The 22,053-nt window shown below is 34.8% G+C and overlaps 1 protein-coding gene across 3 annotated transcripts in view; it reads left to right on the top strand.

The window, feature by feature from the left end:
- The window catches only part of MITF (microphthalmia-associated transcription factor), a 200,513-nt gene that overhangs the window by 96,965 nt on the left and 81,495 nt on the right, over positions 1-22,053 (top strand). The window contains exon 1 of one of the 3 annotated variants that reach the window (XM_004675982.2): positions 11,525-11,632. The exons of the other annotated variants lie outside the window; for them this stretch is intronic. Within the exon in view, the coding sequence (XP_004676039.1) occupies positions 11,577-11,632 (56 nt within the window). The 5' untranslated portion in view covers positions 11,525-11,576. Of the gene's footprint in view, positions 1-11,524; positions 11,633-22,053 lie in introns of those variants that run through there. 3 annotated transcript variants of the gene reach the window in all.

Here is a 22,053-nt window from a genome sequence, read left to right as displayed (position 1 = left end):
TATATTTGTGAAAGGTGAAGGGAAATTAAAATTAGAAATAGTTCTGGTTTTGGGGTCCCTTAGTCAGCTTAGTCAAAATTACTGTCATCCTTCTTAGAATCCTAAAAGAGTGACCTGTAGTTGCCATCACGATTTCTTTGCTTTCCATATATTCCTTGTTACTGTTTTTAAGTGTTAAATATAGCACAATAGAGAAATGTGTCTAAAATCTGCGGGTTAGTAAAGAACAGTAAAGTGATAGCCATGGACTTATTATTCATCATTAGATATAGAACACTCATCTTTGTTTGCATAGTCCTTTCTACCCCATACTAAATTAACCACCATCCTGAATTTGTTAACCACTCCTTCACTTTTTGTTGCAGTTTAACAATCTCTATGCCATGCTTTGAACTTCACACCAATTGAATTATATGGTAGCATTCTATGTGACTTGCCCTTTTTTAAAACTCACCATTATTTTTTCCTTAATTCATGGGAAGGCATATAGGTATATAGTTAATTTGTTTCACTGTATATAACAACCTGTTGTTTCCACACCTCAATTTGTTGATCTATTCTGCCAAAGCTTTCAGTCTCTGTGCAATTATTAAATCACTTAAAATAGCTTTTTCAAGATACTTGTACCCCCATGTTTATTGCTGCTTTATTTACAATTGGAAAAACATGGAAGCAGCCCAAATGCCCAAAAGTAGATGACTGGATTAGAAAGATGTGGTACATATATACAATGGAATATTACTCAGCAACCAAAAAAGAGAAACACATGTCTTTTGCAGCAACTTGGATGGAGCTGGAAAAGATCATGCTTAGTGAGATAAGCCAGAAAGAGAAAGAAAAATACCGGATGGTTTCACTCATAGCAGGAGTATAATGGACCAGGCGAGAAAATAACAAAAATAATGAACAACCATAGACCAGAGACATTCTGTGGGGGTGGAGTGGGGAATGGGATCAAAAACGGGGGGGGGGGGGAAGGGAGGGAAATGCACGGGACTATGGTGGTGGCACAGGGGTGATTTGGTGATGGGAAACCCGTGGGGATTACAATTGAGATGAAAAAAAAAATGTACAAAATGATGTAAAAATAAACTTTTTAATAAAAAAAAATACAAAAAAAAATAGCTTTTTCAGCATCCTAAATACTATATCATATGTGAAAGACTAACCTACAACAATATGCTGGGTCTCATAGAGTTAAAAGTTATAAACACTTTGCTATTTTTGCTTGATTATTAAAGTTTACAATGAGTTGAAACTACTTTTCTTCTATATTGGAGAGGTACTTACTCTAGAAGGGAATTTCTCAGCTTGGGCATAGCATAGATATTTGACACCAGCTATTATTTGTCGCAGGGCCTGTCCTGTGCATTATAGGGTGTTTAGCACCATCCCTGGCTTCTGCTTACTAGATTCTTGGCGCACTTTCCTCTTAATTTTTAACAACCCAAACCATATCAAATATCCCCTAGGGATCCAATCTGAAGGACTAGGATTCAGTGAAGAGTCACTCAGTTTACCTTGACCAATGGGAGAGAATCATCTCTGTAACACTACTTTCATGCTCCAGCCCCAGGGAATGACTGCAGAACTGTAGTATGTTCTTATTTTTTGGTCACTGGACCTTTTCTGGCTTTGGAGATAAACCATTCCTCTTGCAAGGGTATCAGCAGTTTCAACCCCTACCCTTAACCCTCCCCACCCCCCACCAACTGCTGGGGACTATTTTTCCCTTATTTTTTTTTCCTTTATTTTTAAGGATTCAGGTCTATAGTCTACCTACTCAAAACTCAAAACTCTTGCCCAAATCCCCCTCTTACACTAGAATAGCCTTTATGTATTCATAATTACTACATTTATCAATTTCTTCCATTTCCCTCAAAACAAAAAGCAAAACAATTTAGAAACTTACTATATATGTGTTAATAAACCAAAGTTTAAAATGTCAGTGAACTAGAAGATACACATAGCATTACTGAGAGTTTAATATTAATTTGGGATTAAGAATAATAAAATATGCAGAATGATAAAAAATGATGGGACCTTTTGATCTTAAAATTTAAATTTTAGGATATTTAAATTAAGATATATTTATGTGGCACACAGTTCTCCCATCACTTTGTGTATGCTTTTTTTTTTTTTTCCAAGTACAACACAACACCATCGAATCTATCCCAAAGCATTATAAAGTTGGCTCCATCTAGTGTATGAAAGTATTATACAGCTGGGAGGAAAACTATACTAGGAATTTCCTTTGGTACTAGGTTATAAGAAACCAAAACAAAATTGGTCTATAAGCTGTACTTGTGTTCCCAAGTGATAACACAGTCAGAAATGACCTTTACAGCATGAGAGGAAAGATTGTTATATATTAAAAGAACTACTTGGATCATGCCTGACATTTTGTTCTAACAGCCTTTTTTTTTTTTTTTTAAATGGAATGAGGTCTTGTTTACAACACTGTCATGTCACTTGCATGTGGTAGTCTCAGTCCTGTGTGGCCAGGCCTGCGCTCTAACTGTATGGGATCATATCTGAGAGTCATGCTCACTTTCCTCACTTAGGGAGTGATGAGGGACAACTCACTCACTATCATTTCAGAACCCTGCATGATTTTCTTTATTAGGGCGAAATTCTTTGTAGCTATGAACTTCTCTCTACCCTCTCTACCATAGAGTAGGCCACTATTTGTGGGCTGTGATTAATTTTGATTCCCCTGAAGGATCTAGCATATTCTTTTTTCATAATCAGTATTTCCCAAATTTTAGCTAGTCTTATGTTAACTTCATGACTTCTGTCCCCATATAGGCTTTTAAAAATTATTAAAATTTTATTTTAAAAATATTAGAATAAATAAAAGTGCACATAAAATAAATATGATAAAACTGGAAGAAAATTGTTAGATTCTTATGAGGCATGTTCTCTGGAAAAGCCTGAGACAGAGATAGGCCTTTTTTGTTTGTTACAAAAGGGAAGTGTTGGGAGATTGAAGACATATTACCATCAAACAGACTATTCCTGAGAAGAAAGAAATATGAAAGGGCCTTTCTCACTGTGCAATTCATGGTTATTTAATGTGGAGTCTATATGTCTCCCTTTGAGATCATCTCACTTTGGGAAACTTTTTTAAGAATTACCATCTTTGCTAAAGGAAGTTGATCCTCTCCCCAAATTCCCAGAGGTCTTGTTTCCATTGAAAGCCTTTTAAATTCATTATTTCCTTTTCTTAGCAAAACCTTACTTCTCCCATTAATTATCCTTGTGTTGAGTTACTCTTGTTAATTTATACACAGTTCCTTATTTTCCCCTACTAGTTGTCTGAGGACATACATTATGTGTTTCTTTATGTTTTGTTCTAGTGAATGTCATTAACTTAATTCATGCTTGGGATAAATATTTCGGGAAACTTGCTTCATTCTCTCTCTATTTTTTTCCCTGAGGCAAGTCATGTGCACAAATGGCCAAAAAAACCCACTATAGTCAACCAATTAATCATTTAACCCATTGACAGTTATTGGGTGCCTTTCTGGGCCTGGGAGTTGTATCTAAAGGATGAAGGGGTGAATTAAGCACTTTTTTTTCATGAACTCAGAATCTGATATGGATTATGGGGTTCAAACAACTAAAGAGACAACTCAGTGCAAGGTTCTAATTTTAGAATTAGTTTGCTTTTATGATTATTGGGTAACTTGCATCAACCTGGAACATAGAGAGCAGCTTGTTGGGTCTGGTCTTTCAAACACCAGTTCTGCAACTCATTTGAATGTTGGCAAACTTGGGCAAGCTATTTGCTTTACTTTCTGTTCCTCAGTTTCTTTAAATATGAGGTGTGATATGTAAATATGGAGTATAGTTATTAGTGTGACTGTATGATGAATTCTGTCTTCCTTCTTCCCTCTTTTTAAAAAATAAATAAAATATGTACATATATACACATATACATATAGTATACACATATATACATATGTATGCATAAAAATTTTCTGCTTGGAGCACTTGGAAATAAAAGTTCATTTGGTAATTTAGTAAGTACTAGAAAATGAGCATTCTTATTAATGGCAATATCATTGTGGGTACTGATTAAAGACGGCAAATCCACATATTTCCTCAATTGTTTAAATTTAAATTATTTGAACATTCATTCTTACTTTAAAATTTAATGATTTTATCTTAAGAACCTAAAGTTACCATATACTAGAGGTACATCTCAAGCACACTAAGCAATCCATAGGACATAGGTGTACAATCAGTGTTTGATGAATGAATGAGTTTTAGTGAGACTATTTTGATTCTTCTTTTGCTCATGATTTTGTCCAGGTCTCTTAAAAATGAACAAATATTATTATTTATTGGGAGGCAGATATATTTGCATGGGGTGGTCATTATTCTCTGCATCTACATCAGCAGTCTTGCCATATCTACCAGATAGTAAATACTTAGTAATATTAAAGGGAGAATTAGGTAGCTTTGATAGTAATTTTTTTAAAATAATGCAAGCCTAATTTTTTTAAGCAAAACTTTAATTTTGTCTTTATGTCACTTCATATGGAAGTATTACTTGAAATTACACAGACTATTAATTTAAAATATTGGTTATTTTAACATTTTACTATCAACATAAATATACATTTTGATTATAGGCAAGACTCCCTAGAGTGTAAATTAGATACAAAGTGCTAATGTGTATTGAGTTTATTATGATTGATTGGATTTAATCAACAGACAGGAAGAGTTTCTGTGCAAATATTTTTTTTCTCATTTTAAATCCTGTTTGCTCAGCATAACTAAAACAGGATGTCATTAGTATAAGAGCAAATATTGAGAAGCTTAAAAGTTTGGGAAATTTGACTTTTACACAACCTTAACATGAGGTGATCTATTGGATACAAAGAGATATGATTTGTTATAGTTTTGTTTATTTAAATACATGATTTCCTGCTTGACCTCTGGTTATGTTTATATAGTGAAAATACAAATTTAAAACATAATTGACATACTAAGTCAGAGCAGAAGTTACCCTGTGCTGGAATTTTTTTGGTCAGTGCCTAACCCAACCATTGAAAAATCATAGTAGTTACCGAATATTAGAAGAAATTATAAAGCCCCACTATCTTGGTTTCTAGTTATTCATGATGAATATATTCTCATTTTCTCCAGCTATTTCCTAAGCTTACCCATATTTTAGATCTATGATCCCTTCATATATTAGGTTTTAAAAGTATTTTCATTGTTGTCTCCAAATAATTTATTTGCCTTAAAACTTGAAAATCCTTGAGTCTCTAGAGGCCGACTTTCATTACATAAAGAATTTAGATAATTCCTTCCTGGCATAGTGTTGACTGAATGCTGATTTTTTCAGCTACTATGTTAGGTACTTTTCATTTCTTAGCTTCTTTATTTAATCATGATATTCTTATATAGGTAATACCAGTATCGCCATTTTAGAGATTTTACGACTGAGAAGTTAAAATGATAGCAAGGTCAGTTGGGCTATGGATAGTACATGGGCACCTTTGTGAGTGTGTGTGTACATATGTGTATACATTGCACCTTCACAGGTGCTGTTTCCAGTTGAAAATGATGCTTTTTATATTCAGAATCACCTGTCATTCAGAATGAGTATTTCTCTTAAAGAATGTGAGAATATATCAAAGATCTCAGTGAAGGGAACTTTGTATTGATTATTACATTTAAAAAGAGGGCCATGCTAATATTTCATATTTCACCATAAATAAATTGCTTAAAAATTTACTTCAGGCAGAATTTGAAATGCTTCTTTTGTATACTCTTATTCTCAGAACAGATTTTTAAAAACAGTTTAAAATAGACTTTTTTTCTCTCTCTGAAAGCTTGTAATGGTTCTTTAATAATGTTGACTAATTAAGAAGGTGACAAGTAATAAGTTAGTAGTTAATATATTTGCTACTTTGACGTCTGGTAAATTCAAACATTGGGTATTTTTGTTTTCTAAAGTATGGATTTGTTTCTAGTTTATTATTTGAGTTAATTTGAGTCTTTAAATATTAATAATTTAAATATTTTGGGTCTGATCTGCAGCAAATGTTTCATTGCATTTTTTCATTTGCTTTAAAATTTTGTGTAATAAAAAATCATTGTACGTATTAAAATATAATGCCATTGTGAGTCTAGATCAAGTTTATCTGGATTCATATTGGTTCATATGTAGTTTCCTTTCAACCTTTCAGGGCTAGTTTATGTGCCAGGTACAATAAGTTGTCTTTTGAAACCCTGTACCTTCATTGTTACAGGGAGATCTGTTCTTAGAAGTAGAAACATTGGAGACAGGATAAAAGAGATAAACATGATGGAGTGGACTGAACAGTTATTTCTGCAGATAGGTAGTCATTAAAAATTTCCTGCAGTCTTGTTATAAGGATTTTGCCTAAACCTGCTGGGTCATTTCTTAGAACTGTGTATTCCAGAACTTTATCTATGAAAGTGAATTATGTTCTATAACTAAACAGTTTCAAACAAAGAAGGTACAATTGTACTTCCCATTTATGCATATTGCTTTTCTAAGTAAATGGCTTCAAATGATGCTTTTTAATGGATCTTTCATTTTATTTTGTCACTGATCTAGTCAACTATTCAATAAATATTTTTTGAACACTTACAGGCATTGAGAAGGAAATAATTTCCTTCCAACTTTGAAAACCAGTGAAATAAAATGATTGCAGTTTGGATTAAGTCCTATGAAAGAAAGCAATACATACCACCAAGAAAACAAAAAGCAGAGATGGGTATTCTTCTTTTTTCACATTGGGTATATGGGAAAGACCTCTCTGAGAGAGAATAGCAGAACATGTGCAACCTGGTCAGAAAGAGGAGGAGTTATCCACAGGAAGGAGTTGTTGGGGCGGGTAACCTTTCCTCTCTCACCAGTCTTAGAGACAGGCATGAGTCTGGAGTCCCTGTCTTCTCTGTAAGTTCCCCATAGCACTGAAAGCAGTGACTCTTACATGCTGGCCAAATGCAGGGTTATTTTGGTAGCATCTGGTTTTCACTGAACAGGAGCTTAATGGTACACAGAGAGAATTTTACAACTACTTTCATGGTCCTCTTTAATTACCTTATGATAATGTCCTCACCGAACACTTAAAGCATATCTGTAGTCATTCAAAGTGCATACTTGAAATAAGTAAATTGTACAAGTAATTCTTTATTCAATAATTAAAAGAAAGCTTATATTTTTTGGTATATTTCCTCACTCTTAGATAATTTGCATAAAGCCTATTACATATATTTATATGTGATATAATATACTAATGTGGGCATTTTCCAGATCTGACTTTATATTAAGCTTTTATGAGAATATTATTAAAAATACAGAATTCTAAATTGTGACCTTGGAGAGTCTCCTTCAGTCATTTGGGCAAGATTCTTGACATTTATATTTTAAGTATTCTTGCGTTTAAGAGGATGGGATAGGGTGGATAGAAGGGTCCTTAGGAGCTTCCTCATAGGAGTACTACTGGTTTAGGAACCATCAGCTGGAATCAAAGGAAACATTCTGAAGACTCTGTTGATGCTTCTTAAATTTTCTGTAGCAGGTAGCTCCTGGGTCAGTATATTGCTTGGCTTGTAGTAAACCCTCAGGTAATTTCTATTGTGAGCTGGTGAATAGAAGTGTGACTTTTTTTTTTTTTTTAAAGATTTATTTGTTTATGCATATAGAACTGGGTTACAGGCCAGAAGTGCAGGGGCGGTGAGAGGATTTACCAGAGACAGAGCAGTGAGCCTAGCAGGCCGACTGATGAAGTACACTGCTGAGGGGAGCAACGAGCGGGTCTAGAGAGGTCTGTCACGCCTGCCACGCCATGTGGATCACCTCTGGGACTGGGGATTGAACTTATGCTGAAGTGGCTTTAACTTCTTAGTGCTGTGCTTTAACCCACTGCACCACCAGGAAGGGCCCAGAGTGTGATTTTACTAAAAGACAACAATGACTATCAAAAAGAAAAAAAAATATTAACAGTGTCGTGCTTTAGGGACAATAAAGCACTTAATTCCCAAATAAAATAAGGAGAATTTTGACTGTGATAAAACAGTAAGTCTAGTTTTATTCAGCTGAGCTTTGGCCATTAGGACAAGTAAAACCTCTTATCTCTTCTCTAACTGGTAAAACATAGTGATTGAATTTCCTTCCAAAAAGATTCTGGGCTCCAAATTTAGTATCAAAAGAAAAGTTGGCTGTCACTTGGAGAGCTGATAGTTTTAAGTTCCATTTAGCTAAGGTAATAATCTTTAAAAAGGTTAGTGAAAATTCTGATGACTCTAATGGATTTGTTGGATATGGGGACAAAGAATAATTATTAAGATTTGAAATATATTGAAGTACAGGTAACATTTTTTTTTCCTTCATTGACTATTTCATTTTTCCTTTTCCTTCATTACCAATTCGTTTGTGCTTAAAGTTAGGACTTGTCTTGAATATGAAAAGATTTATGGACTTACTCATTTATGAATGATGAGCATTCATACTTGCCACAAGAACCAACCTAAAAGTCTACTGTCTAATGACTAGATAAAGAAATTCTGGAATATATACTCAATTTAACTACTTAAAATGATGAAATGGTATCTTTTGGGACAAAAGGAATGTGGTTATATGATGTAAACTATGTCAGAAGGTGAAAGGTGGATATTTTCATTTATCTGTGGAATATAACCACATATAACCAAAAAACAAATACTGGAAAAGTACAACAAAAACAAATCTTAGTGAAAAAAATTGATTATTAGAGGGAACAAGATGAAGGAAGGTCTTGGGAAAGAAAGAGGATAGGCATGGGCAGGGTGGTTTGGTGGAGGATGAGTGAAGCATGTACATATATGGCGGAGGGTGGGGGTAAAAATGTACTCCCAAACTTATATAGGCATGTAAACAACTGACAGAGTCAATAAAAAATGAATTTAAGGTTTGTGTGTGTGTGTGACTTTGGATACACATCTGTATAGTACGTGGGTGCATGAAATAAAATAATCACTTAGAAGGTGTGGATTAATTCATTTTAAAAACATGTGTTGAACATGCATTATGGACTTTTTTCCCCAGAGGTTCTAGGAAGTCAATGGTAAACGAAGCAAATGAGGTTTCTGCCTCTTAGAAGCTATTTGTTGAGTAATTGGGTGGCCACCAAAGGGGCAATATTTTAGCATTGGGGAAATATTTTTGGGTCTGTGAGTATATAATAAATCAGTATTTTAATTCTAAAACTTACCCAGTACTTGTAATTTAATGCAGCTACAGAAATACCCAGTGTGGAAGAGAATCTCACTTGGTTTCGACTTATTTTTTCACTTTGTCCTATTTTGCTCAGTCCTTGATTATACATGATAAGTCCTAATCACATTAATTATCCTAAGAGCCATTTTTTTATATTGAAAATGTACTTTATGTCAGACATTGTGCCAACACATTACAAATAGTATCTCCTTTTGTTTTAACAATAACCTATGGGTCAGTCAATTATCAGTTTCTTTTTCTCAGCGGATGTAACCAGAGCATAGAAAATATAGCAAACAATTTGTAAGTGGTAGTATTTCAACCTGGATGAGTTGACACCAATTTGTTACTTAATTTTATGTAGTACTATGCTACAGACAGAAGAGAGGTATGTATAGATCAGTAAGGGTAATGGTGTAGCACCGTAGTCCCCTGTTTATCCCAGTACCACACAATACCTGATATGTAGCAGTTGCTCTCTGGCTATTGTCATTAACTGTGATTATGGCACCAGGGATCTGGAGCCCCTACACTGCCTCCATTTCTTCTGCTTATTGATCTGTAGTTTCACCAGTAATCTTCCAACTTTTCTCCCTCTCCCCTTTTGCCCTCAGTTGCCCCTCTCCTCCTAATGAGCTGTTATTACCTCCTACCAAGCCTGTTATGGTAGCCAATCTTGTCCCTCCTACAACTGGTCCCAATATGGTAACCAGAGGGATCTTTCTAAAAACTTCTATCTGAGCCCATTACTTTCTTGCTTGCCAGCTGTCAATGGTCTCCTCTTTATCTTGAGATAAAATTAATGACCTGTCATGGTGTGCCAGATCCTGTATAATCTGTCTCTGGTTACTGTGTTGGTCTCAGTGTGCCATGCTTTGCCTTCACTCTCTCTTCTCCAGTTGCAGTGTCACTTTGGTCTTCCTACCTCAGGAGTGTGGTTACCACTGTTGTGTGTGCTTACCACTGCATGGGTTTGCTCTTTTTTCATGCTTCTCCTGGCCCTCAGGTGCTGTCCCACTCAGAGCTCAGCCCTTGGGTCCATCCTTAAGAGAGAAGACTTTTATGAACCTTACATTTTAAGTGTCTCCAGCTCCCTGTAGCAGTTATCATATGTGTCATTACTCAGTATGTGTCTCTAAGAGCTTGCACAATGCCTCAGACTTAGTAGATTTTCTGTAATACTTACTTAATAAATAAAATAATGAATGAATGAATGAACAAAGGAAAAAAGAAGAATCAGTAATAGCTTATCTGAGACTCCTTGCTGTATATTATTAAAGGGAAGTTAAAAGAAAATACAATTTCCTGACATTTTACCTGGAATTTGAGTTTGATTATGGCTTACAAGATTGCATTATTTTTTGACCATTCACTTTGGGGATAAACTGTTATACATAGAGAAGTGACTTGTGGGGGACACAGGTTGTCAGTGCCAGATGTCTTTGTTCTGACCTTTGAATTGTGTACAGGGAGAAAATACATTTTTTCATAAATCTGCAGGATAACTTGGTGTGCTGAGTTTGTAAATGTTGAATGAATATTTAATAATATTGATGTTGTCATATTGGAATTTTAAAGTGTCTTTTGAAAACAATACTTGTTTTTTTTTTCTCATGTATACCTGTGCATTCAGATTTAATTGTATAACAGTCTAATAAAACATCTGTATGGCCGAAAGATTTATTTGTTCTAGAAGGTGGTACCAGAATTAGAAACAGATTGTGTTTGACTTCTATGAGAACTGGGCAAGGACAGCCCTCCTTATATTCTTGCAGACTGAGGTTGGCATCTCTAGCTGCCCCATTTCTAGCCTGTCAATAAGATAGCATGCTCAATTAGCAAAGCAGCTAAAGGTCTGTAATCTCCCAAAGTGAGAAGAGGCACAAGCCATCCCACAACCCTCCTAGAGTCCATGAATTTTTAATACTTTAAAAATGCACCAGTCTGTGATATTACCTGCCCTTTTCAAGTTCTCTAATAACACGCAGCCTCTGCAAGCCTCAACCAGTACTTGCACTCTAGAAAGCTAAGTAAGCGTCCTGAGGTGCTGCCTGGCTCCTGGGTTGGGTTTCTGTCTGTGTGTGGGTCCTTGCTTAGCCCCCTTTGCAGTGTGAGGCAGCATTTTTGTCCTGCAGGTACAGTAGGTACTGGATTAAACAGGTCTGCTGTTGCAGACAGACACCAGGCACCGTTCTGGCACGAGCTGTGTTTGGATTGGAGTTTCCACGGCCTTATCAGGAGCCACCCCTAGTGACACAGCCGGTGCCAGAACTAACTTTGACTTTCACTCTTCGCCAAGGGCTTGCAGAGCACCTTAAAGGAAAAAAAGATGGAGGCGCTTAGAGTTCAGATGTTCATGCCTTGCTCCTTTGAAAGCTTATATCTGTAAGTGAAGTTTTATTCTGAAAATAACACTGAGACCACTTAACAGGAATGATTTTTGTTAAGGGGGAGGACAGAATGGGAAGGTTTCATTGGGAGTTAAAAATACTGGGACTGTTACTTTGTCACTGTGGCTTTAATCAGGTTCAGCTGTAACCTCTAGTAGGTGGATATGACAAGGATAACAACTAATTTGTGGAGGGAATGGAAATGCTTGCTTATTAGCTTCACCTTCTTGTTTAAAATTGAATGTTACTTTTAAATTAATAATGTCCCCCAAAATGCTTGAAATCTGAGTGAGACGAGAGCTTGATTTATGATTATAAGCCTGCAGCCCAGCTTTGTTAGGAAAACCAGTGTCTTTAGTAATAACATTTGTCAAAACTGTTTCATTGCAAACACTTTGGATTTTTTGTCTCTCTCTCTCTCTCTCTTTTTTTTTTTCCTTCTGGCTTTAGAATAGTAACCATTGTATTAATAAACATCTCATTTGCATAACTCTGTATTGATTTTTTTTTTTTTCTGTAAGAGGAAAACAAAACATTCCGAAATCAGAATCAACTGTCTGGCATATAAACGTAGGACATGTTTGAAATTGGTAGTTTCAAAGGAATAATAGAATGAAGATATACTAAGTGAATGATAGTTCCCCCACTTCCTTTAGCATTTGCTTTTAATGTTAGGTGATAGGATTTGAAAACAATACTAAAAGCTGTGTCCTTAAGTGAATAGGCATTCAAGCAAATCAACTTATGCAAAAGCCACCTCTGGAGCTTAATAATTATTTACTGAACGTTCCTGGGTCATGAGAGAGGTTCTGATTAAGTCAGAAAAGCATTATGTTCAGCAGCTTGTGAAGGTGTGTTTAAAGACAGAATAATGGAAAAATACTAAATGTAACAGAACTATTTTTAGAATGTTATCCTTAAAAAATTGAAATTCCCACAAATTTAAGGGTATTTAAAGTTCGCTGTGTCCAGTAAGTACAGGTTTAAAAGGTGGAATATAGCTCTTGAAACGATTTCTAATTTCTTATGCTCTTTTTGCTGTATTGAGTTTGCTTTTATATTTTTCTATGCCATTAAAACAATTGAATCCTAAATGTCATTAGAACAGTTGAATTACACATATTTCTAAAATGATATAGCATTTTATGAACAAATGTATATGCTTACGTCTTTAAAATATTAGTGTGCTAGAAATGTTATCAATTTCTGTTTGGTAAATCAGATAGTAGGGAGATGATAGCTCCTTTTTGTGATTCATATCCCACAAGAATGGACTATCTATCTTCCTGATTCTTTTTAATATTAAACTTAAATTAATTGATGCCAGGAACAGATTAAACAATGTCATTCTGATGCAGTGTGAGGACAGTAACTGTCATTATTGGATTTATACCTGAATTCGTCCTTCATTTCAACTACTTTTGTTTAATTGATTTAGAATTTCTTTTTCTGATAGTACTTACAAGAGGAACATGATTCCTTTAAACTCTCAGAATGAAATTCAAAGCAAATATCTTTGACAAAACTTGCTCAGTGAGCTGATGCCCATTAACTTCTGTGTGCTTGTTCTTTTAGGAAGGGCACGTACTATGAATTATTTATTTCTTTTGTATTTTACTCTAGGAAAGCAAAGAACACTGGAACAGAGGCAGATTCTAAGAGTTTGGCTTCATAGAAAAGAACTTGTCAGTTTTTACTAGTTTTGAGATGACAAGATACAGTGGATACCAACTCAGGAATCAAGCCACAGTCATTGTCTAACAATTACACATCACTCACAGGGTATACTAACCCTTATTTTAAGTATTTTACCTGCATTCACTTAATTTTCATAATAGCTGTATATCAAAAGTACTTTTTCCTCCCTCCTTTTTGCGGATGAGAAAGTTGAGGCTTGGACAAGGTGGAAAAAAAAATTTGTGGAAAACCCTTATCTGAGAAATTATAGAGCTGGGATTTCACATGGAAATTGTGACTCTAGGGCTTATATATTCTTTTCTGTTACATCTTACAGATTTTTACTTAAGATACTAAATAAACTAATTTTTAAAAATCTGTCTTTTTATTGATTTTACACCCAATGCTCAGATTTCTGAATTAACTGAACTAGAAATCATTTGAGTTTTTGAGGGGTGTGATTATTCCACGTCTACAATATTTATCAGTCAAATATATTTCTGTGTGTATAAGTTACTGTTGATTGTAAGGCAATTCTTGGTGAAGGAGAAAAGCATGTAAGGTATATACATTGATTATAAGAGCTATCCTGACTTCAGAAATCTTAAAATATAGAGGAAAAGTTTGAATTAAGGATGTTTCCAGTATGTTTCTGGAGCTCAGCACTTCTTGGATAAAGGTTTCTTTCTACCACCAAATGATTCAAGGAAATGGTTTGAGTAAAAGTCTTCAAATACTGTAAAGTTCTAGTATTACCTGATTTTATGAAGTGAGGTATTTGTTGGGGATTCAGATTCCAAATTTACACACTGGACAAATATTTATTGTGTAACAATCACACAATATTCTTTTAGATGATAAATAATCTATATGTAAATAGACTATATAAAAACCCTATTCTCATAGAGCTGGGTCTTCCAGGCACATTTATAAATTAGGTACACTTCAGTTACATCCTTAAGTCTGAATTTCATCTTTGTGGTCCAAATACTGTTGGAACCCCAGTCATTACAGTCAAATTCCAGCAAACATGGTGGCGGAAGGTTCAAAGAAGGGTATCTCTTTAAGGAGAATTCCTGGAAGTACCACATGACATTTCTGCTTAAATTTCATTGGCAAAACTTAGGCATTAAGCCAATCTAGCTCCTAGAAAGCTGGGAAATGTTGTCACTGGCAGAATACCAGCCATGACAAGATGAAAATAGGTGAAGGGATACAAGATTGTTTGAATTACTCTTTTAGGTTGTACCCTTGATTCTTTTGGGGGGGAGGGAAATATCAGTTTTTTAAAGTGTCACATTCTATTTGTGGGATACAAGAGCACATCAAGCTCTATTGAGAAAAAATGAAGTTTGATTGTATCTTATGAATCAACAACAAAGATTGATGGTTATTGAGATTTTAGGAATAGTTTGATCCAATGCTTAGTGTCATCCAAACAATATTCTTTGCTCTTCTTTCTTCGCAGTTCTCTTTGAATTCACATTACTCTTTCATATAGGTTGATTTTATGTTCAGGTAGGTTCACGGAGTTCTGGATTTACATTCTACCATCTTTCTAAATTTTTGTATAAAGAAAATTCTCCTATCTCAACATTCTAGTCAAAGACATAAAGATGAACTCTTATTGGACCATCTTGGAGCACAAATGTGTTCAAGAGATGTGTTGATAAGACAAGCTTGGGTTGTGTTCCAGTGTCTAGAGTTAGCACACTGTAGTCACATGAACTAAAATTGAGTAGGCAGTTTCTTCAAGGTGAAAATACTGGGACAGGATGCTGTGCAGGCATAAATAACACATGGACTCTGCAACTCATTACTGCTATTTGTAACATTCCCTCCTAACCCATGACAGATGCACCAATTTACTACTTAAGAGACCACAATTGCATTTTTGTCTTGATTTCCACCACAGTATTTACAAATTTTGCATCTAGGTAGATGTGTCCTTGGTAAATAGTAATTGTTAAATAATGGTCTAAAGCTTTTGAATTTGCTCTTTTCTGTTTATGTCGTCTAGACAGGTAGACTAAGGCAGTTTGAGTAGGGATGAAGGAATTTTTGTCTTTGAAAAGATACTTCTGGTTTTTACTCATGTCTGAATTCTGTCATCAGATTGTCATAATTAGGGGTGGAAGTTAATTCCCTTTAAAATAATCTATATGAGGTGCCATGGCATGCTGTATCAGTTATATGCATACACCTTCTAGGGGACGCATTTTCCAGAAACTTATACAGAATGGTAGCTAGTAGGGTTTCATGGTTGGACACAGTAAACTTGAATTCTAATGTTGTTTAATGGAAGGAAGATTGATATGAAAGTCAGAAAACTTTAGAGTACTTCAATTTTATTTGCCTATCATCTTTTGAAGGGTTGACTCTGAGGGGCCATTTCCCTAAAGCAAACTGAGTGTAAAGACTGCCAACCCAAGGTTGCATCTCTGGAAAATAGAGACCAGTTGTGGTACTAGCATGAGGAAGTGGTGCCCTCATATTCTTGGTTAAAAGTGATTTTTATTAAGATATTGGCATTCTTCTTAGCTGGAGCATATAGAAATGAAAAACACTTTGAAAGTTCTGAAAAGAATCAACTTAAAGTCTGTTGATAAAAATTGCCTGGAAGAACATTAGTCATTTATTACAAGGTTTCTAAACATTTCTTTTTATCATCTCTTCTACTTAAGGATACTTTTAAAGCTAACACTGTCAACATATTTTTATTTTATTTATAGATTATATGTGTCTGTACTAATTACATTATATAATAGGTACTAAAATAGAAAATAAAAATTTAATGTGTTAAAATATATGTAAGTATTTATTTTCTTCCTATGCTCAGAGTATTACATTTGTACCCTATTTTGAACAATATTGATAAATTGGGAGTTTTGTTAAAGTTCTTTTTAACTTAGATCTAGTTAGTTATTGAGATTTATTTTAGTGGTTCTTGTCGAAGAGCCATCTTAAAATATATTAACCTAAATAGGTATGGAGAGTCTCTAATTTGTAGCATCCAATTGGATTGTGAATGAAAAACAAAGATTAATTTTTGCTTTTTGCAGTGTTTTCCTCCTTTTGTGAAAGGTAAAGAACTCCAAAGGAGAGGGGTGCTGTTCACTTTAGACACCACACTATCCTTCATGTCTAGCAGAACCTGGCTTTTGGAAAATATTCAAATATTTGTTGAAAGAAAGAAACATATAAACCTATGTATTTTTCTCTGTCAGAATCCTGTAGTATTTATTTATTTTCTGGTAATGTTACCAGAAAAAAATGGAATTTGGGCCAATTTTCATGGTTTTTTTTTTTTTTTTTCTTGATCAATGAAACCTGAGGTTGGCAATAATAGGACTTTAAAAGATGCCAAAATTTTTTTTAAAGATTTTATTGATTTATACCTACAGAACTGGGGTACAGGCCAGAGGTGCAGGGTTGGTGAGAGGCTTCACCAGAGACAGAGTAGGGAACAGAACAAGTAGATCAACAAAGAACACTTCTGAGGGGAGCAGCAGGCGGGTCAGGAGAAGTCTGCCACGCCATGTGGGTCACCTCCAGGGCAGGGATTGAACTCATGCTGAAGTGGCTTTAACTTAGTGCTGTGTTTTAACCTACTGTACCACCAGGGAGGGCCCCAAAGATCTCAATTTCTTAATCAAACTGTGAGACTGACTACTGTGGCTAATCAGCACACAAATGACAATATATTTTCTTATTAGTACTTGTTTTCACCACACATGGTGACAGTCATCCTTACACATACAGAATGATTATTTAGAAGGGAAGGAGAGATTAAGATAATGGACATGCTGATCATTCTAAAATGTTAGATGCCCAGACTGTCATTTAAAAAGATATATCCATTTGCCAACTCTTATTGCTGTGATTTGTGTACTTAGAAGCACTATCAAGGACTCTTAATTTCTTTTTGCTGACAGAACAAGCTGGTTGGGAGCAGTTTCTATAAATTTATTCTATTGGGTACATTTATGTATGATAAAATTACAGTGTTGTAGTCATAAAGATCCACTGGCAGTTTCTAGACAGATGTTTTTGTTTGCTTGTTTTTCTAGCTCCTTTGGCATGAGTGAGTAGTCCCTCCCATTCCATTCCATTCCATTCAGCATGTTCAGTTCAGCATTAGAAGGACTCTTCAGAGCTCTTGTCAGGCACACTGGAGCGGATAATGGAATGTTAGTTTCCTCAGACATGGAAAAACATGTTCTAGTCTAAGAATCAGAGATGTAGGTTCACACTCCACCTATCTTACTAAACATATGAGTGATCTTAGGTGTTTTACGATTCATTTATAAGCATGTTGAGACATCAGAATCAGCGGCAGAGATTAATAGACATGTTGATTCCTGGGCCTTACCTAAGCTAAATTTTTAGGGATGGAGATTGGGTATTTTGATTTTGGACAATCCTTAGCTGTTTTGTGATAGGCAACGTTTTTGCATTTGGAAACCTATGTAGCATAAAATGCCCATGATTTGACTTTCTCACCTATGCTTGTGTTTAGTATCATTGTGTTTTTTCTGTGTCTCCACTGTGGATGGGAACAACAGCCATTGTGCTTTCTTGAACATTATTACAAATGGACTCATGTAGGAATGTTAGGCTTTCAGGTCTATCAACTGAATGATTATAATAACATTTTTTTTCCTGGAGAAAAATATTAGCATCTTTACTTTATGTCTTATGAGAGAATCGCTGGATAAATTATCTCTTCCCACCCATGCAATATTCTGTCATGTTCTCTGAATTAAATCTGATTGCCTAAACCTTAAAAGACAGATCTGCTATGATCTATAGATGCATAGACACTTTTTTAGAAGTGCTTCTTTGCATGAAAAAAGAAGTGGCATCTTCATGACCTAACATTGTTTTTATTGTTGATTTTTGGATTATGTTCCAGTTTAGTGGACTATGTTCCAGGTTTTACAACTATTACCACACTACAACTATTACAACTATTATAAATTCTAATCCTCATCACTATGCTGAGAGAGAAGTTTTAAACACTCTCAAACAGATTGACAGACTTGGCTGTGGCCACAGATTACTAAGTGGTGGAGCTGGACTTTGACAAATTGGAGAGCAGAGATTCAGGAATAAGGTTAAGAGCTCTTTCAACTGGAGACCAAGTTTCAGCTTCTTTGGATGATGGGGATATAGAGATCAAAGACTGACCTACAAGGTCTAGTAAAATGCATTGGTGTCATTGTCTGAGGTGAGATGCTATTGCTTGGTTGGCAGAGTATTGGGTTTAATGGAATTTCTCACTTATTTAAATGATTGATGGAGACAATAAGCTATTAGAATTTAGGAATATGCCAGATAATTCCAAGTGTAATGTCCATATTCCTACACCATCACGAAGCATGGGAGACTGTGAGGGTGAAAGTGTAAATTCATCCATTCAGTAGGTGCCCAAATTACATTTTATGTTAACAAATTATTTCTGTTCCATCACTGTGCTTAACACTTTTAACTTTGCTGATACTACCTCCACTCAATTGCCACAGCGCGTGGAACTGGGTTTGGGAGAGGGTCACAGAGCTTGAATGGCTCATTAAAAATCACTCTGCTCTGCGTTGACTGAGCTAGAACCTGAATTCTAACGATGCCACTTTGGACTATTTTCCCATTTCTCAGGGAAACTGTGTTTCTGGTCTGAATGGTTTAGACAAGTGGCACTAAAGACATTTGCTTCTCATTCAATTGGCTTTCAAAGGATATATATTTTATTTTTTACCATGAGATGTGCACCTTCAAACATGGAACCAATCCAGAGTCAGATAATCTAGGTAATTGACTTAATTTTAATTATGGCTTCTCAGAAGAATTATGACTTTAAATCCTATGATTAGAAAACAGGTATTCTCAATACCTGGCATAGAGGGAACAGCCAAGAACTATTTGTGGAGTAAATGACCTTTATATAATGTGATTAAAGGGAATCAGACTCATGGATTTGGGATTATCTAACGCAGATCGAGCTTCGTGGACCTTGGATAAGTTCAGTTGGATTTCACAATTAAGTACATTTGGATAACTCTCCTTGCTTGACATTAGCATTTTCAGCATCAGGTCCTCATTTTTAAAATAAGGTTTGTAACTGCCTATAATACTGTCATATATACCTTGTTTCTGAGCTTAAAGCGCTAGGGTCATTAGTCCTAACATTTTGAAATGTAGATAGCTTGATTTCTGTCTATAAGGTGATAATTACAGATTCAGTTATTTCTAAGAGGATGGGGTGTTTCCAAGATCAAGAATAAAGCTGCGAACCTGGGAGACATCTTTTAACAACATGGAAATCTCCCACAGGGAGTATGTGCAGTGAAGTGACTCCTTCCTTTGCATCTTTTTTTTTGGCAAGGATTTATAATGTCAGTTAGCTGAACTCTGCTGGAGAATCTTAGTGGGGCTTTAATTTATTTATACAATCTCCTTATAGCTATCTGGTTTATTTCTGACAAGATATTGCAGTAAATACTTTAAATGATATTATTGTTGACCTTAAAATCTGAAGCCATGGTGTGGTTGATAACTAGCAATTTTAATTTAAGAAGTTTAGTGACTGCTTTACTATTAATTGAAAGGATTACCACCCCCACCCTCGATATCACAGCCATTGGCTTGTCTTGAGCAGCTAATTAGTGCGATTATTCCACAACTGCCTTTGCCACAGCACAAAGGTTTGCTCCTGTTTTTATCAGAAGGATCAGTCTCTCTGGGAATGTTTTAACCTGACAGGCTTTCAGCATTAAAAGTGCTTATTTATTTATTTAGTCATTTATTTATTTTAAAATAGCTCTCCTACTCTCTTGTTTTGGTTTAGGAAAGAACAGCTGAGCTGTGAACATATACTCAAAGTGTAGAAAATACACTTCTGATTTTCTTCTGATTGTCTTATAGCAGTGCCTGGTGAACAAATTATTTTGAGTAGTGACTAGGTATTTTTATTGTGTGGATGAGCTCATAAGCAGAGTATTGAAGTCACAAGCAGAGTATTAACATTTTTCATTCCATGTGCTTCTGTAGGGAACAATAAAGGAAAGAGGGCTTAAGTCTTCTGGGATCCTGAAGACTTCCAAGAAAACCACTGTGCCGGATACTGTCACTACTTTTCCACTATTGTCAGAATATTTCTACCTGACTAGTGACTTTGATCACTCAAGTCATGTCATCATTTCCTAAATTAGTTCACTAGATTTTATGGCACTGAAATTTTTGATATATATTCTGCCATTGGAAAAATATGGCCAAAGTGGAGAATAGCTGAAGAAAGAAATTTATCTGTAATTATGCTCTCACTCTGATAATGTGTGTGTGTATAAGGTACATATTTACTTATTTTAAATTAGAATGTAAATACACTTTGATTACTACTTTTGAATTTATTCATACATTCACTTCACATTTTGTGTTTTAGTTGTACTAATTAAAAATTAGTAATATTATTATCAAATCAATGTACCATAATTTATTTTTTTTTCTTCAACCTATTTTATTCTTAAATCTTTTCAATGACTTTATCTCTCCTTTGTCCCTAGCTTCACTGAAGTATATTCACCATGCTGTACTTTAAATCCACAGCACTGACTCATGTTGTAACTCAACTCTTAGACCAACATCTCCCCTCTTAAGTTATTTAAGCATTTGCTTACTGGGGGCAAAGTTAGATGACTCAGAATATTTTTTACTTTGTAAATAACTTTTTATTGCCAAGTTTTCCACATTTTTGAGTAATTTTATTTTTAGAATTATTGTCCATTAATGAAATTTCTGAAACAAATTGTATGAATAGTTTTACAAGTTTTTATTAATTCTGTTGTTCAAAGATCATAAGAATATGTACTAGCAATGACTCAGAGTAACATTATCGTTTTATGTTTTCTTGTAATTAGCATTATTTTAATTGGATCATACTTGAATATTATTTTGGATCTGAGTTTTCTAAATTTCTGATATTGTGTAGTTTTCATAAATAATTCTAAATATATTTCTTCACCATTTTTAATGGCAGCATATTATTACATTTTATGAACCTGAATCAATTTCCTATAGTAATTATAAGTAAATTGCTTACATGATTTTTGTTATCTGATTTTCTAGAACTGCATGAGGGTAAAAAACAAATGTTTCTTCATCAGCTGGCACATTTTGTAACCTACAGAGTTTGACAGTTGCCATCTCTAAGGAGAGTAATTTTTCTATTCAAAGTGTAGAAAAATGCATTTTCTTGGGAATGTCCCATGAGCACTGATGCAAAGTCTTTAATTTGTCTTTTGTTGGAAGTTAAAACAATGGTCTGATTCACACTCAAGGAAGGAAGCTAAAGGTGCATCTATTTGTTTTAAAGGATGACTTAATCAGGATTGAATATTTTACCAATTATCACTCTATCAATTTTCAGAAGCATAGCTTTTGTACTCTTCGTTCTAAGCAGAGATCTTTTAGAAAATTGTATTGTTAGAACCAAAAAAAAAAAAATAAATTTTCTAGCAAATAATACCAGTGACCATTTATTGAGGCAGTACTACTTAACACTCATTTTACTGGGGAAGTTATGTTTATTATTTTGTTCATTTTATTATTATCCACAAAATCTCAAAGAAGTAGGGCTTTAAAAATCCAAATGATGCAATAGACATTTAAAAGGCTTCTTCCACTTTGAAAAATGGGTGAAAAACTATTGGCATCGCTCTTTTCCAGATAAGATAACTAAGGTAT

This window comes from Condylura cristata, unplaced genomic scaffold (genome assembly GCF_000260355.1).
Source record: "Condylura cristata isolate star-nosed mole 26May11 unplaced genomic scaffold, ConCri1.0 scaffold00004, whole genome shotgun sequence".
NCBI classification, from domain to species: domain Eukaryota; kingdom Metazoa; phylum Chordata; class Mammalia; order Eulipotyphla; family Talpidae; genus Condylura; species Condylura cristata.
The sequence above is the reverse complement of the archived record's forward strand: the minus strand, read 5'-3'. Positions and strand labels throughout refer to the sequence as shown.